Genomic DNA, 16,114 nt, shown 5'->3' with positions numbered 1-16,114 from the left:
TTATCCACTTGCACATAGTGTGACTATTACTCACACCCTGACGAAATCAATGGAATTAGAAATCATCTGGTGTTTTGAACCAGAGGAATCTTCACATTGCAGGAAATTAATTCAAGAGTTACACCAGTACTCTGTGTTTTTCTTATTTTTTTTCTGTTTGTAGGTCTAAATATGTATATTATGGGATATACTTGTTGTACTAATGAGCTAATCTTTGTGTAACTCCTCTGCTTGCATTAAGTTTGATGTAGTTTACCATGATAACTCATTTGCAGTGAACAATATCTGACATGACAATGATGTTTAGATCATTCTCATGTGATTTTTTACTTTACTAACATACCTGAAATGTGGTGATAAAAACTTATTTTCACTAAACCTATTTTGGGCCACTGACTACTAGATGTAATCTAGTATTCTTTTAATGTGTTTAACGGTACATTTTCTGATTATTATTCCATTCTAAATAGTCTCACAGTTTTTTTTCTAAGAATTTAAAAATTATCTATCAATTTGCATTTGATAGATAATTACTACTTTTCAGTAGTGCCTCCATCCAAAACACACAAATGATTGATTTTGATAAATGTCTACTTTAGGAAATGTGTTGTCAGTTTTAAAGAGCCACAATGTTATTTTGGCTTTAAGTTTAGAAATTAAGAAAAACACAAAACCTTTGCAATAGAATAGATATATTAAAATGTGTGGAAAATTATGTAATAAAAGCAGATAGTTTTCAACATAAAGACATGAAAAATATATACCAAAACTTTTACTATGTTGTGGAAACTCAGTGGAATTAATCTATAAAAACAGTAATCATTTACACTATTAGATATGTATTTTTTTTATCTTTATCAATCTCTGCATCAGAATCTTTGTTTTCAACTAAGAGGCAGCCACAAACAAAACACAAAAGTTACACAGTTAAAACAAAATAACAAGCTATTAAAAACAGATGCACGTTATCAAATCAGCCTAAAAACATTTAGTTCGGAGGTAATATGACTTAATGAGATTTCAGTCAATTTCAAGTTTTTGTTGAATGTTCCAGGATATGACACCAGAGAAAATATAAACCTTTTTACCAAATTCAGTCCCAGCAAATGAGACAAGAGGAAACAGTAAGTTTGTTCTTTTGCATGTCAAACTGAAGCCCAAGTAATGCCTCATTAATAAAAGTTAACTAATGGAAATTCCTATATTTTATATGTATATGTATATTTCCTTATCATATGAGCCAAACTTATTTGGCATATATTTGTATTTTTTCCATTTATGATCCACTGTGTGTGTTTGCAAACAGACTGTTTGAATCTGAATGTGGTAACACTGCATTGGATTGAATCATGGTAATTTGACTGAATTGGGTTGTACTTTAGAGTTACGTGGGGCCTGCATGGCATTGAAAAGCAGCTTGAGCACCGTTTGTGGAAGTATGGTGCCTTCAAACCTAACTGGGTTCATAAAAACCACCTGCAGGTGGAGAAGTCGACTTCCAGTGGAAAAGCTAAGTCACATTCAGCCTATCTGAGCTGCCTCCTTGCTCTCCACATATCTGTGGCATTGGGCGCTCACAGTGCTTCCTCCCTGTGAATGCTTAGCGTTGGGTTAACTTAACCAGGACATCCGGCACAAACTGCCTCAACATGGTATAGAACAGTGGAATCGTTTTTACTTTGACTTTGATTGATGTTTTTGTTCCTTTTACCCCAAACTTTGGCAACCGCTTGTTTAAACCCGAACACCCGTGACAGGCATACCAGGGAAAACAGTGACTGCTTTGACTGACTTAAGCTCTTAACGGGGAAAACATCTGAGATGTGGGTGGTTCATTTAGCTCTGTTTTAAAAATTGAAGTCACATAAAGGCTGGCAAGTCATTTGATGTTTGCTCAGATCCTTTATTTGCAGGCTATTTTTTTTGTGTGCAAAACTTAAAATCTAAGCCAACCACAGCCTCTGTTCATAATGAACCATGCCTTTTTTACAGCCTAATTACCATTTGACGGGAATGAGAGTTTCTTGGGTGGAGCGACAACCTAGAAACCCATTCAGCTGGAAAACATGCCATAGCATTCAAATTCTGAAACCCTAAACTTCCTTCCCTCATTACCACCACCACTTACACAGTCGTGGTACATTATTAAGCCGCGACTGCAGCACCTGATGCTGCCCTACAGAGTTAACGTGGATCAGAACGATTAATTTTAGAGAAAATCCTCAACCGAGGCCCAGATAATCCCTCTTTGAATTTACAGTACGCTCCCAGCTGGAGTTGTATACGATATGAGAAATTCCAAGTGTAAGAGCACGTCCATGAGCACATGTCGCTGCACGTGTACACTCATATTCGCCCACCTGCAGCGTGACCTCATATCTGCTTAATGAGGAGCTCGGCTCCGCAGGACTATGTAATCTCTAATTGTGTGTGTGTTTGTGTGTGCATGTGCGCGTGCGTGTGTGTGTGTGTGTGTGTGTGTGTGTTTGTGTGAGATGCTTCCCAGTGTGTCCAATACGAGGGTACACGTCAACTATTACTGTCATGATGTATATGTTTAAAAATGTTTAGAAAACAAGAATGTTTCTCTGGGATCATTCAGATTAGTGTAAGAGCATTAGAAGCTAACACTCAGGTGAATAACTGCTGATTAGATCATGTGTAATTAAGGCCAAAAAGCACCAGTATGCCAGTCTGGTGGTTCAGCATTGGGTATACTGGTATCATTTTGTCTGATAGCAGTAGTTGTAAAAGTTCACTGTGAGGGTTTGAGGAGTCTGTATTGTTCAGAATGTGGGCCCAGTTCAGGATCCCAGTGGTGTTCATCAACACGATGAGGTCATCAGAGGTCTGAACCTCCAGGACTTTAATGCTCTGACTCTCTGTCATCGACAGGCTGTTGAACTGATGGGGTTTGTGCTTTGGAATTTGATTATTGTCTCATATTTTTCATGATGTTTTGAGTAACAGGTTGTTGTAGCTGTTGGATTTCTTCCCTCTACAATGACTTGTATTTTACTAATCTTGTGTCTTCTGCAAACTATCTGATCAGGTTTTCCGCTTATGAGTCTAAACGGAAAGGGCTGAGCACGCGACCTTGTGGTATCTCAGTGCTCAAAGTCAGAGACCCTGCAAAGACTGCTCCTGTTGTGGTTTGGCCAGGTGAAAACGTCTCCAGTATTTTCCAGTCACATAGTGCCATTTTACCACAATCAGGTAGCGATCTTAACTTCAGTTGTTAAAAAAATGCTACATATATCAAATATGACTTGAAAGAAATTTGACTTTGTAATCTAACACCCTGAAATTGGGCCTTTGTCTCTTTAAGAAACTCCTGCTTTTTCTTAAACTCCGCCTTCAGAAAGTCATCACAGAATCGCTCCTCTATTAACCCTTTAACAACGTTTTCACCAGCATTGTTTTGAGAAGTAGCTCCTATCATGAGCTCAGCAGATGCTCAGTTCTACCAGATGTTTGCTAATTGCGACTGGCTAGTTTGAAGGACCTGAGTGAGGCCAGGGCTGCTCTGTGAGGCAGAAGTTTAGAAACTTGGAAATATCAGGATCTCTGTCTCAAAGGCAGAGCTATAGTCCACCCAGGTGTTTTGCACAGCTGAATGGTTGCCATGGGAGACTAAAGGATTTCTTAAACATTCACGAAAGAATCAAGGCAACATGTGTACCTTGTTTCTGATGAGGGAATAACATTATAACTTTATGTAAAGCTCAAAAACGTTTATTTTACATAACACTGCTCCTTTAAGAACTCAGTAGAGGATTGTCTTTTTCTACAGTATCATTATGTTTCCCACCAAAGATAAGATACTAACATCAGTGCATTTGCTCAAAGCTAGATCACATTTAAGACTGATAGAAAGATAAATGACAGATTCACGTTTGAAAGATACGCAGTAAAACTTGTAGAATATCGTAATTTCACCATCAAACAGAATAGATAATGTCTCAATACTTGATTGATCCCAAAGGGAAACCAAAATAACTGGTCTGAAAACTGTTCTGCAAGTTGGAACTGTTTCCTTAGTTCGTGTTTGGTGCATTACTGCATTGGACTGTGTGTGTATATGTGTTTGAATGTGTGTGTTTGCTGCAATGCCTCTCCTGAAGGGCAAACAGTAAGGCCGCGGTCAGCATGATGCAGGTCTCCTGGGAGGGTCTCGGCATTTTTTTTTTTTTTACATCGATTCTTTTTCTCCTGCCTCTTATGAGCCGCGCAGTCCTAACTAACCCCTCCTCACCCCAGGCTTGACTTTGGGCTATTTATGGCATCCCTGTGGACTAACAAGACCCCAATCGATGAGCCAAAATTACTATCACAGAGCACCCTCTCTCCTCTCTCTGCATATCTGCTTGTGTCAGCTCTCTTTTTCTGGGAAGCCTTTAATCATTGTAGTTTCCTTTGTTAGGCTGAAATTATATATGAAAAAAATACATATTTAACTTCCACTTCTGTAACAAAGGCTTCCTACATTTAGAAACAAATGCAGTGTAAAAATGGTTTGTAATGCAAGGGCAAGACAACCCACTGTACATAAAATAAACCGCATGTCGTTAAATAGGTGCTTCTTTTGTGTTTGTGAAGTTTTGTCATTTTTATGGGTTTTATTTTTGCGTAACAGAAATATTGCTGTGGCAGGAGACACATTAGAGGGAGTGTTAGTTGAAACTGTGACACCACGGGTAAAGCTTAGTGTCATAAATGACAGATGAAACAGGACCATAAAAAATAAGTACTTATATAAAATGGCGCACCCACATAAACCCCTTCAGAATCAAATAAACTGGCTTTGCAGTTCTTAAGTGGCAAAAAATGTCTTAATTTACATTTTTAAAAGATCTTATACAATTAAATTTTCGAGGCTTTTTATTGGATTAGTTATTTTTGGCTTATTTTTATGTAATCGTGGTGATTTAATTAGCTGAAATCATCTTTAAGAAGTTTTTGGTTGTGACTAATTTGCTTCATCTGATGCCAGACTTTATACATCAAATGTATCGTGTCTTGCTAGTCAAGTAGTAAAAAGTGAGTTGAAATCATTCAGCAAGTGAGTTTACTCACAAATCCATGCTTTAAAAGTTGAAGGGATTGCTTCTAGCCATTGTTATGAAGTGTCTGCATATATCTAAGATAGCTAATCCAAGTCCAAGGTATTTTAAACCAGGGATGTTCAAATTGCGGCGCAGGGGGCCCTTTGTAGCCCTTTGGAGGATTTTCTTTGGCCTCTTGTTGGTCCACAATTGAAAAATCTTGCAAATTTGCAAATAATTAGAGATTTTTACAGACAAATAAAATAATCTTAAAACAATACATCGTATTTATCTTTAACTAACAATAAGGGTTTTTTTTTTAAATGAGAACAATAAACCACCCAAAAAAATGTAAAAATATTTACCTGTCATTTAAAACAACTGTTCAAGACTGTGTTTATATTTTGGATTGATAATGATCTTTGCTTTATTAAAATATTGTCTATTTAATATGTTGCTGAAGCAATAAAAACAGTAAATATCTAAAGTAAGAAATCTTTTAATTTTAAAACATGTGGCCTTCACTTTGTCATTTTTTGGCCCTAATGGCAAAAAGTTTAGACACCGCTGTTCTGAACTATACACAAGGTCAGGTAAACTCAGCTACAGTTATATTTTCCATTTTCCTTAATTTGGTACAGGGGAAGTTTGAGAGCACACTTAATACATAACAGTTTTGATAAAGTAAATGTTATGATCAGTTATGTTGTACAACAAAAAGAAAAATCCTCTTTAAATCATCCATGATCTGTAGCTTCTGGGCAGCACAGCCCACGTTTACAGTATTTTGTAAGTCAGTGGTCCCTGTGGTTTGCTCCTGTCTCCTTCAGCACAATGGACTGTAATGAACACAATAGTCTTGTCTTCTCCCCCATTTCCTTCAATAGCTACCCTGATTAACCAAGTGGCAAGCCTCTCCTCAGCTATTGTTAATGTATTAGAGTCTTTAATCCCCATGGAGAGCAATAGTTAAGCTCAGATAGTCATCTACAGATGGTTATCTGTTAGGCATTCACAACAATGTCATCCATATGAACTGCTGTAAATACAGACAAACCAGCTGGATGTTCGACTGATGATCACATGACATTTAGCACTACTTCTGTTTATTCTTAAAGTCCTTTTTTTCTTTTTTGCTTCTTCCTCAGTTAAAGCAGCTACATAATTTTTTGGAATATGAAGATCATTTAACTTACCAAGAAAGATCATTCATGTCAAAATGTAATATGATTCCATACTCCTTTTGATACAATCCACTGTCTTTAAATATGGTCTACAAAAACTCTTTTTTGGGTGCATTCACACCAGCCCTGTTTAATCCACTTCAATCAAACTCCAATTCATTTGCCTACAAAGTTTGTTTGGGTCGGTGCAACGTTGAACTCTGATGTGGACCATTTTACAAAGAATGAAGTTACATTTATTGTCTTCTTCTGATGCTTTTGTGTCGTTTCCTTCGGAGGTTCTGGAGGAGGGAAACATATTTTTCATGTAGTTTGGATCGTTTGACACAGTGCAGTGTGAAAGTGAACTGCACCAGCTGAAAATGTAACAAATATAGGAATACTATATATGAACTCAAATCACACACAGTCTATCGGACTATCAGGTGCGGAAACACCCTTAGACTGCTCTACAGTTTCATTCTTGACAATGATCCAAAAAAGTTGGCACTCTATGATTTTAGGAGTTCCTCCTGTTGTTCCGCTTACTTAAAGTTTCTTTGGGGAAAAACGTGCTTGTCTTTGTGTTGTAATTAAGATTTAGAGTAAGCTAGATTGGGTTTTTATTGTCACTATGTATAAAAAAGGCTGGACTACTGTTACAGTTCAAGCAGGTCATAATCCAGGGTTCTTCAAATCCAGTGGTAGAGGGCCGGTGTCGAACCACCTGAGTCAACTGGCTGAATCCCCTCCTCAGTGCATGAAGTTCTCCAGAGTTCTGCTAATTATTTGATTTAGGTGAGTTGAAGAAGAGGCGTGTCTAAAGTTACAGGACAGGAGGCTCTCCAGACCCCCAGTGTAATAGTTAACAGGCAAATCTCAAGATACCAAACAGCTGAACTCACAACCTTTTGTGGCAAGAAATGTTCCAACCAATCTCTTTATTGTCCAATTTTGGTGAGCTGGTGTGAATTGTAGCCTCATTTTTCGGTTCTTAGCTGACAGGAGTTCCACTTGATGTGGTCTTCTGCTGCTGTTGGCCATCTGCTTCAAGGTTTGATGTGTCATATGCTCAGAGACGGTATTCTGCATTCTTTTGTTTTAGTGAGTTGTTGTTTGAGCCGCTGTTGCCTGTTTGCAATCTTGTACCAGTCTGCCTGTTCTCCTTTATCCTCTGACGTCCTTCTTCCACACAACTTCGGCTCACTGGATCTGCTTATTCTTTGGGCCTTTCTATGTAAAATCAAGGCCAGGAGATCAGCAGTTTGTGAGCAGCCCATCACCAACAGCCGCATATATATATATATATATATATATATATATATATATATATATATATATATATATATATATATATATATATATATATATATATATCATTAACTTTTATACGAAATAATAGTTCAATAAACCATTAGTCTATTTATCAAATCTCAGATCTTACAAGGTGCTAAATCAAGTCATTTGACTCCAACATGATCACCAAGGCAGAAATCCTTCTTAGAGTTGAACAGAGCCAGTAGAAGAAGGTTTATGGATCTGCTGTGATTGTTTCCTGGAGCAACTTCCACTGGCTGCTGTTTCCAAGCCAGGACAGGTGGAAGAGCTTCCAGCATAAAGTCGGTTCATTTTGGATTAATTATGTCTTCATAAATCCTTCGGTAAGAGTTGTTTATTTGACTAAATGAACTGCATTTATTTCCACTTGTACTGCAGGTGCAGACACAAGCACCAAATGAGCTTCTCCTGAAGTGTGTCAAAAAAATGTCAAATTAATACAAAATCCTAAAAGTTATAGAGGTGCTGGTAACATGCTCTATGGCTTTTAAACCGGTTAATAAGTTCATGCATGAACCAGTATCTCCACGACCATGTTCAATATATTCAGTACTCTAAAGCCGCTTTCGCACTGCACGGAACGGTACAGTATGGAACGGTACGGTATGGAACGGTACGGTATGGAACGGAACGGTTCCAGCCCTGTTGTGTTTGCATATACACTGAGGGCCATCGAAGCGGTACCGGACGTCATTATTTTTGAAACTAAACAATGGTTTCGATGTAGCGGCCGACTGGACTCGTTCATCAGCGAGTAAGCGGAGGAAAAAAAACCCTCATCATTAGACCAGGTGATTGCACTATATTGAGACGAATCCATTGCTAATTAAAACTAATAATAAACATATTGAAAAGAGCACTCTTTACAAAATAAAATACAGTTTAGTGAGAGCCAGCTGTCAACGGAAACTCAACGTCTGACTCTATAACAACCAGCGGCCAATCAGCTGCTGGTTCTAAGCAGAACCGCTTGGCCGGCCCGATTGGAACCACAGTTCTTGTGGTTCCATGGGGCCGGGTGGAACCGGCCGGAAGTTGTAATGCGAACACGCTGGGATCCGTTCCGTTCCGTGCCGTACCGTACCGTTCCGTGCAGTGCGAAAGCGGCTTAACAGTAAAAGCTGCCGTGTTTTCGATGGGTTTAAAAAAAAAAATGTTTATTTACGACTATAAAGGGAGAATAGAACTGTCTGACTCAAAGTTACAGCTGTGAAAACACAAAGCAGTTAAACTATTACTTATGTCTCTTTGTGAGCCTTTTGGTGCATGGCTGTATCTCAAATCTGCCATAAAAATGTCTAACGTGACATATTTATTCCATAGTAAATGATTTTAGGACTTTTGATTTAGAATGTGGGTTATTGATGGTGGTGAATGGAAGGTGAAACCGTCAAACATGTGCAGTTCTGAAGCTTCATATGCAACATTTGTTCTTGGTTCCTGGAGTTCTCATTCATTATAAACCATCAGCCTCTAAGACATCAGTGGGATGTGACTTCAGAGGAAAGGCACAGGGACAGTACTGTGCATTTTCCAGGCCACTTTGCAATTTATAGCAAAAATGCTGTCTGTATCAAACATGACTCCAAATAAATTTGACTTTGTAATTTAATGCCTTATATTGGGCCTCTGTCTCTTTAAGAAGAAGCATACAGAGAGAGAAAGAGAGAGAGAGAGGGATCCTCTCGTTTTCATCTCTTTTCTCTTGCTGATGGTCTCTGTTGTTCTTTAAGCCTGGGGCCTGAGATAACCATGGTAGAAGGTTTATTTTGTGTCCTGTGAGCCATTTCTGTGTTGTTCCCTCCACATGTTTTAGCTCATTATCCAGTAATTACCCATTGTAATTAATTATCCCCCCTCCCAAACCAAAAACAGAGCAACAGCTCCTCCTCCGTGCTTAACAATGGGAATGAGATGCTTCTCTAGATATTTATCCTTCGCTACACACCAGACCTGCCTGGAGTGTTTGTTACTGAAAAACTCAAAGTCTCCTCTGACATTGGCACACAACTCCTAGTAAAAACCCTCACAAAAACTCAGCATATGTCTGGACTGAGAAGGCTTTTTCCTGACAATTAGCATGTAGATGAAGTTTAATGGTTGTAATGACCCTAAAACATCACTTTTTGCTGAAGTTCTCAAACAGTGATTTTTTTTCCCACCTCAGTTTATCATCCTCCTTGGTGTGTGTGGCAGCAAGCTGAACAGGGTCCTCGTTCAGTCGTTTGAAAGGCGGCTGATTTAACCTTGCCTCTGTGTCACTTGAGATTTTTCTAAGATCTTTTTTTTTTTAACACAGGACTTTTTTCCATGGAGTAAAAACTCAGGTGAAATGTTCCCCTGAATTCCATTTTTAAGCATAAAAATATGCAATTGTAATAAAATGGAAATGTATTTTTCACACCTGTTAAGATAAGGCCATTGAGCATAGCATTAACCTGCACTTTACCCGTTGTTACAAACTGTTGATTAGTCCAAGATTCCTTCAGCTACATCCTGCTCTAAGGAAATCTGTTCACATCCTGTGCGAGAAATTAATTCTGTGAATTATAACTTTGAACGTAAGTAAGCCTGCGTGGCTCACATTCAAAGTTATGTCAGAAGCAGATTGCGGAGACGGGGAACAGGTAGAGAGAATTAGGAAGGCAGGATGGAAGTTTTTATGGGTCATTAATGAGAGCAGCTTTCCGGAAAAGTCCTACACATGACCTGATGTCAGACCACTGTAAGACCACCGACCTGGTGGCTCAGTGTGTGCATTTTTGTGTGGTGTGTAAGTAAGCAGTGCAACTGGCTAAGCTGGTCTAAGCTCCAGCTGATGTGAAACACAAGTTTCTCAATGTGCATAAGAAAGTTTAAAGTGAGACCCCATGCTGCTGCATGACAAGGTTTCTGAAAGTCAGCAAGTTGCTGGACTTCAAGACATCATTACAGTCACAGGCAGTGGCCAAAAAATGGAGCGCCTCATTTTGAAGTCAATTAGTTTTAGTTTGTAGGGTTTTATAGAATTTATTATGATTAGAAATTAGAACTGAAATCAGATGGTGGCAGCATATTTATTCACTTCACCTCAGACATTCACCACACAGGACCTCTGGTACAATTCAAAATGAGAGGACCAACATAAATCATTTACTGTAGCAAAAAGATAAATAAAAAATCTAACAAAAATCTAATCAGAAAGTCATTTTATTAAGAGCTGAATATTCTGAATGTGTAAAGTATGCCTGAAACACTGTTTCTTTTCAGACCTGGAAGAAAAAACATCAAATAATTCAATAGACAGGAAAGAAACGTGAATTTATGGCATTTTTTTCTTTAAGAGTGAAAATATAAATGGTTCAGCATGTGGGTCAGCTGCAGATCTTTGCTGCATATCTCCCCTCTTCTCTTTCTGCCTGTTTTCTTAACTTTAACTGATATTTCCAAAAAGGGTACAAACACTTCTAAATCTAGCTTGATCAATGGGTGAAATAGAGCAACTTTGCTGTTCAGCCTTCCTGTTGTCTGCTGAATGTCTTGCTCTCTCTCACATTCTCTGAAAAATACATTTTCAATTTTCAATCTAAATTATTCAATAGAAAATTCAGCTGGAGAACCTGTAATACATAAGCACACTGCTACTTCACACGCCATTGGCTGGAACCATTTATGCTCCTCTAAGCTGATTGGCTGAACCCCTAAGATAGGATATAAATACTATAGATTTTAGCTAGTAGTGTTAAGATGGTTGCATATTGTGTGTGAGTATGGATGTATATACTTAAACATATGTAAACCCAGATAAAATGGAAAATTAATTAACCTTATTTTTATTTTTGATTTGATTTATTAATGAGGGCCCATTTGAAAATATTGTATTAGTTTATATGGAAGGAGTTCATAAGTTTCTTACTTCTTCCTACTCCTTTTTGAGCATGTTAAGATTATTGTGATACAAAAATATGTTTTTTGCATTCCTTGTTCTTGTTCACAATTTTATACTACTATCATATTTGAAATAAATGAATAAATAAATATTGGGTTATATGTGCTTGAAGTAATGAAATAGTCAGCCGCTGTCATTTCTGGAGGCAGTTTTTGGAGATTTTAAACTGGGTGATGACTTTTTTCTACTTTTACTTGAATAAAGTCAGTCAGGCAGGTCTGCTCATACCTGCGTATAATTTTTTTATGTCTGTACCCACCTCTGCATGTCGTCTGTGAACCTGAGTATTAGCTTGTTTTCCATCAGGCGGTCATGTTTATGTATATTTTTTGGAAGGCAGCAGTTTGGCCAACACAGATCCTTTTAAAAAGTGTTTACTCCAGGAGTCGTGTGGACTGCTTTCTTATGTGGGACAGTTTCTGTATCCTAGATCCCTGTGAACTGAGGCACATTGTATTAACCTAATCAAAGGAATTTAGACCTTCTCACAATAAGTGTTAGTAGGTCAGTCTAGGTCAGATCGAATAAATCCAAGCCTGAACAACCTTAAGAGTCTTAAGGCCAGGCAGATCTTAATCCATTCTCAGATATTCACGTGTTGGCTATTATTACAAGCAGGTTTTAAGTGAGTCAGCTTCTTTTCAGTGACATAGTTGACTTTCAACTAAATAACTATAGTTTGTTTGCAACAGGCACTTGATAAAACAAAAGATGGCTGTGGCTCTTTGTTGACCGGCAGAAATCAGCACCAACTCTCTGCGGCCCGGCAAGGACAAGTGGTCAGAGAAAATGAACTGATGAAGTATCTTAGTAATAATATGATTTCTAAGAAAAATAGAAGTAGGAAACAAATACTAATAGCAGTAGTTGAAGTCATTTCATATTTCCGAAACAGTCTCTTTTCAAATGAACTTCATCAAAAACAAGTGACTCTTTAAAAACATTTATTGCCATTGTATTGAGGCCATTGGAATAAATATTATGATATGAATTCATGTGAGAATTCAAAGCACTTTTAAACACTCACTTTTAATCTTTGGCTTTCATCTTTGCTAAAGTTTGACATCTTAGGTTTTTATTAGGGCAGGATAACAAATCAATAACATACATATATATATAAAATAGGTCTCATAGAATTTTCAATAAATTCACTGAACTCCTGAACCGCACAGCATTCTGGGACATGTAGACAGAGGAAAGGCTTTAGATACTCAAACTCTCATGGCGAGCTAAGCAAGCTCAGTGGCATCCACTAACTCACTCACTCTTTGGTTACTTAGCAACAACATATTGAGTAATCGCGCAGTTTCAGTTTCAGTTTCAGTTTCAAGTTTCACCGTTTTTTTTATAACTGATAAAAAAAAAAACAATGGCGTGGAGGGAGAGGAGAAAATAATAACAACTTAAAACAGAAATGGTCACATCACAAGTTTGGCAGTATTTTGTATATTTAAAACAAAAAACTAATCAATAATTATCATTATCGACCGATATGAAATATGGCAGGTTTTACAGTCACACCACCAGCTCTGTTTTTGATGTTGACGCGTATGTTCAGCATTTTCTTCTACTTGCTTTCAGCTGTATTTTGGGGCGACATCGCCTTGGATGAGGAGGACCTGCAGATGTTTCATATCGACAGAACGATAGACCTCAAACAACACACACATGGGCGTTCACAGTCCCGACATGGACACACTTCAGGTGAGTGCCTTCTTTCAAAGCTGACTCACTCTCTTTTCACACATTTTCAGATTTGTTCAGAAGCTGCCGCATAGAAGCATAAAAGTAGACAAATATAAGTTTATGTTATGTGTTTTGCATGTCTTCATAATCAGGAGGCCTTGGGGAACATGAAGATGTGAAGAGAGGATCGTTATACCTTCTGCTGGAGAGAATACGCAGATTTGGCTTTGGTATGCAACATGAAATTCACCCTGACATTGACTCTTATTTTAGAGAGGGATACATGTCTTTTTTTCTTTTGTGCCTTTAATCCATAAAACTGGAAACTGTCTGACATGTTTTTCATTGTAAAATGATAAACCAGATTTGGATGGGCAGCGACATCTGTTCTAACATCATAAGTAATGCCTGTCCTTTCAGCTGGCCTGCACCAATTAGTAAACACCTGGTAAAACTGCCCATCTTCTGAGCTCATTGTAGGAGCTACTTCTCTACGAAATGCTGGTAAAAACATTGTTAAAGGGTTAATAGAGAAGCCATGTTGTTATGACTTCCTGGAGGTGGAGTTTCAGAAAGAGCAAGCGTTTCTTAAAGAGACAGACGCCCATCTTCAAGGCCTTAAATTACAAAGTCAGTTTTCTTTTAAGTCACATATATGAATCATTTTTATAACTAGAAGTGACATGGTTACTTGATTGTGCTACAAAATGTCCTGGTGGAAAAACTCTAGAACTGTAATATTTAATAATATGTAAAAATAATATAATGGCTTTTCTCACTTCACTCTAAATTAGACTACATCCCGAGGAATGAAAGCAAGGGAGCTGGTAGTTCAAAAAGCCAAACCTGGAAAGGTGGGAGTCCTAGTGAGGCAGCGAAGAGCCGTGTTCCTCGAGCGGCCACATCCCGAGCTGAAAGGATCTGGCCTGGGGGAGTTATCCCCTACGTCATCGGAGGAAACTTCACTGGTAACAACTCCGCTCAGCCGCTCAACCCTCGCCACGCAGCCGCGTTAATGCACACTTAATTGTGTAAAGGTAGGATGTAAAATGTGTGTGTTTTAGGTAGTCAGAGGGCCATGTTCAAGCAGGCCATGCGTCACTGGGAGAAACAGACATGTGTAACTTTCATTGAAAAGACGGATGAGGAAAGCTACATCGTCTTCACCTACAGACCCTGCGGGTAAGACTGGAAGACGTCTTTGTATGTCTTGGATAGTGTGCTTGGCTCTGTGTGTGTGTGTGGGTGTGTGCGTGTGTGCTTGTGGTGTGTGTGTGTGTGTGATGCGTGTGTGTGTGTGTGTGTGTGTGTGTGTGTGTGTGTGTGTGTGTGTGTGTATGTGTGTTCCTAGGGTTCACTAGTGACCTTGTCACAGTGAGAGACGATATGGTCACTCAACAATGGCTTTGCTTTCCTTCCTGTCCTGCTCCTGTTTCCCCATCCCACCAATCACGGGACTCGATTTTAAGTGTTTGTATGTTCGGGCAGTTCTTTTGTTCCGACTCGGCAGAAGTGCATTGTTCTGTCGAGTGGCAGCATGGTGGGGTCAGAGTGTGTTTGGACAGCAGTGACACTTCACTCACTGGATGTTGTGAGTCGTGATTCTTTACAGTGACTGAGGATATTAGGGTTGATTGTATCAAAAAAAAAAAGAAAAATGGTGAGCAGACTGCTGGAAAGCAGGACATCCAGCTCTGTGTACCATATGGAGTATTGATGTTTGTGAGAGAACTACCAAAGCCTCATCCTAATTCTTATAGTTTAAATTTTAATCTATTTAGCTCCACTGGTAAATATTGTGTATCTATTTTTCTACGTTATCTATTCGTGTTTGTGTTGCAACCTGGCTCCTGATCCTCACCATGCAATCAGCTCACTGGATAACTTTAATCAGATTTGTTAGCCTGGCACCGATGACCGTAATAATCAGGGAAAAAAAATGAATCAGGTTCTCTGTTCAGTGTACAAGTGATTATTCATGTAAGCTTAGAAAACTGCAGTTTTATGGTATTAATATGATTAAATATGAGCTTTCCACTGTGTTTATGAGTTCACTGTTGACTAACTGCATTTTATCCCCCCAAACCCCTCACTACTAAACCTGTGTTTAAATGCCTCCCTGCTGTGAACTTCATACCAATCCATCACAGGTGTTGTTCCTACGTGGGTCGTCGTGGCAACGGACCCCAGGCCATCTCGATAGGGAAGAACTGCGACAAGTTCGGCATTGTGGTTCATGAGCTGGGCCATGTCATCGGCTTCTGGCACGAACACACTCGGCCCGACCGTGACGATCATGTGACCATAATCCGGGATAACATCCAGCCGGGTGAGACTCATTACCGCAGAGACACTAACGTCTCAGGGCCGCTCAGGGTGCCGCCTATTTATAGGCAACCCCAGCGGTCACAGGAGGCAGGCACGGCTTGCCTCGGGTTCGTGCTCACGCCTGGGTTCCAGCAGGAGGTGTGAATGGATCTCCTAATGACTGTGAAGGCCCCGAGACGACCGTCTGTCACATTTCCACAAACACACCTCTGCTCTGTCACACAGCCAGACAGCTTCAAATTACTGGTCAGCAGATTTATTTAGAAGCATCACCACTTTAATCCCACCGCCCTCCACCCTTCTCATGCTCTGAGTTCCTCACCTACACATAATACTGATGCAGCTTCTCTGCAGAGTTTAGTTTATTTTTTTGTTTTGTTTATCATTAGGAATGCACCAATAAATCGACCAGCTTATAAATTCCCCCCAATTTCCCTAATTTTGGGAGATTGGTGATCACTTGATGCTTAAATGTGAAGCCGATTCTTATCCGCCAACCTTATTTATCTCTCAAAGGTCTAAAAATCAATTGGCTTTTTTAAATTCTTAAGCCAATTGTCCTCTTTTGCTTTGCTGTGAGAGAGGTTTGACCGACTGGTCGTTTGCAGTTAACAATAGTCACATCA

At 39.0% G+C, this 16,114-nt stretch overlaps 1 protein-coding gene across 3 annotated transcripts in view; it reads left to right on the top strand.

Moving 5' to 3' along the window:
* The window catches only part of tll1 (tolloid-like 1), a 58,129-nt gene that overhangs the window by 12,689 nt on the left and 29,326 nt on the right, over positions 1–16,114 (top strand). For 2 of the 3 annotated variants that reach the window (XM_008403067.3, XM_008403001.3), the window contains 5 exons: positions 13,056–13,178; positions 13,313–13,390; positions 13,955–14,128; positions 14,225–14,342; positions 15,311–15,489. In XM_008403067.3, the coding sequence (XP_008401289.2) occupies positions 13,056–13,178; positions 13,313–13,390; positions 13,955–14,128; positions 14,225–14,342; positions 15,311–15,489 (672 nt within the window). The remainder of the gene's footprint in view (positions 1–13,055; positions 13,179–13,312; positions 13,391–13,954; positions 14,129–14,224; positions 14,343–15,310; positions 15,490–16,114) is intronic. The other variant, XM_081613361.1, reaches the window with a different exon arrangement.

The sequence above is a fragment of the Poecilia reticulata genome, chromosome 1 (assembly GCF_904066995.2).
Source record: "Poecilia reticulata chromosome 1, P_reticulata-male-v2, whole genome shotgun sequence".
Classification (NCBI taxonomy): Eukaryota; Metazoa; Chordata; class Actinopteri; order Cyprinodontiformes; family Poeciliidae; genus Poecilia; species Poecilia reticulata.
Note: the sequence above shows the minus strand (reverse complement) of the source record. Positions and strands in the feature narration are given on the sequence as shown.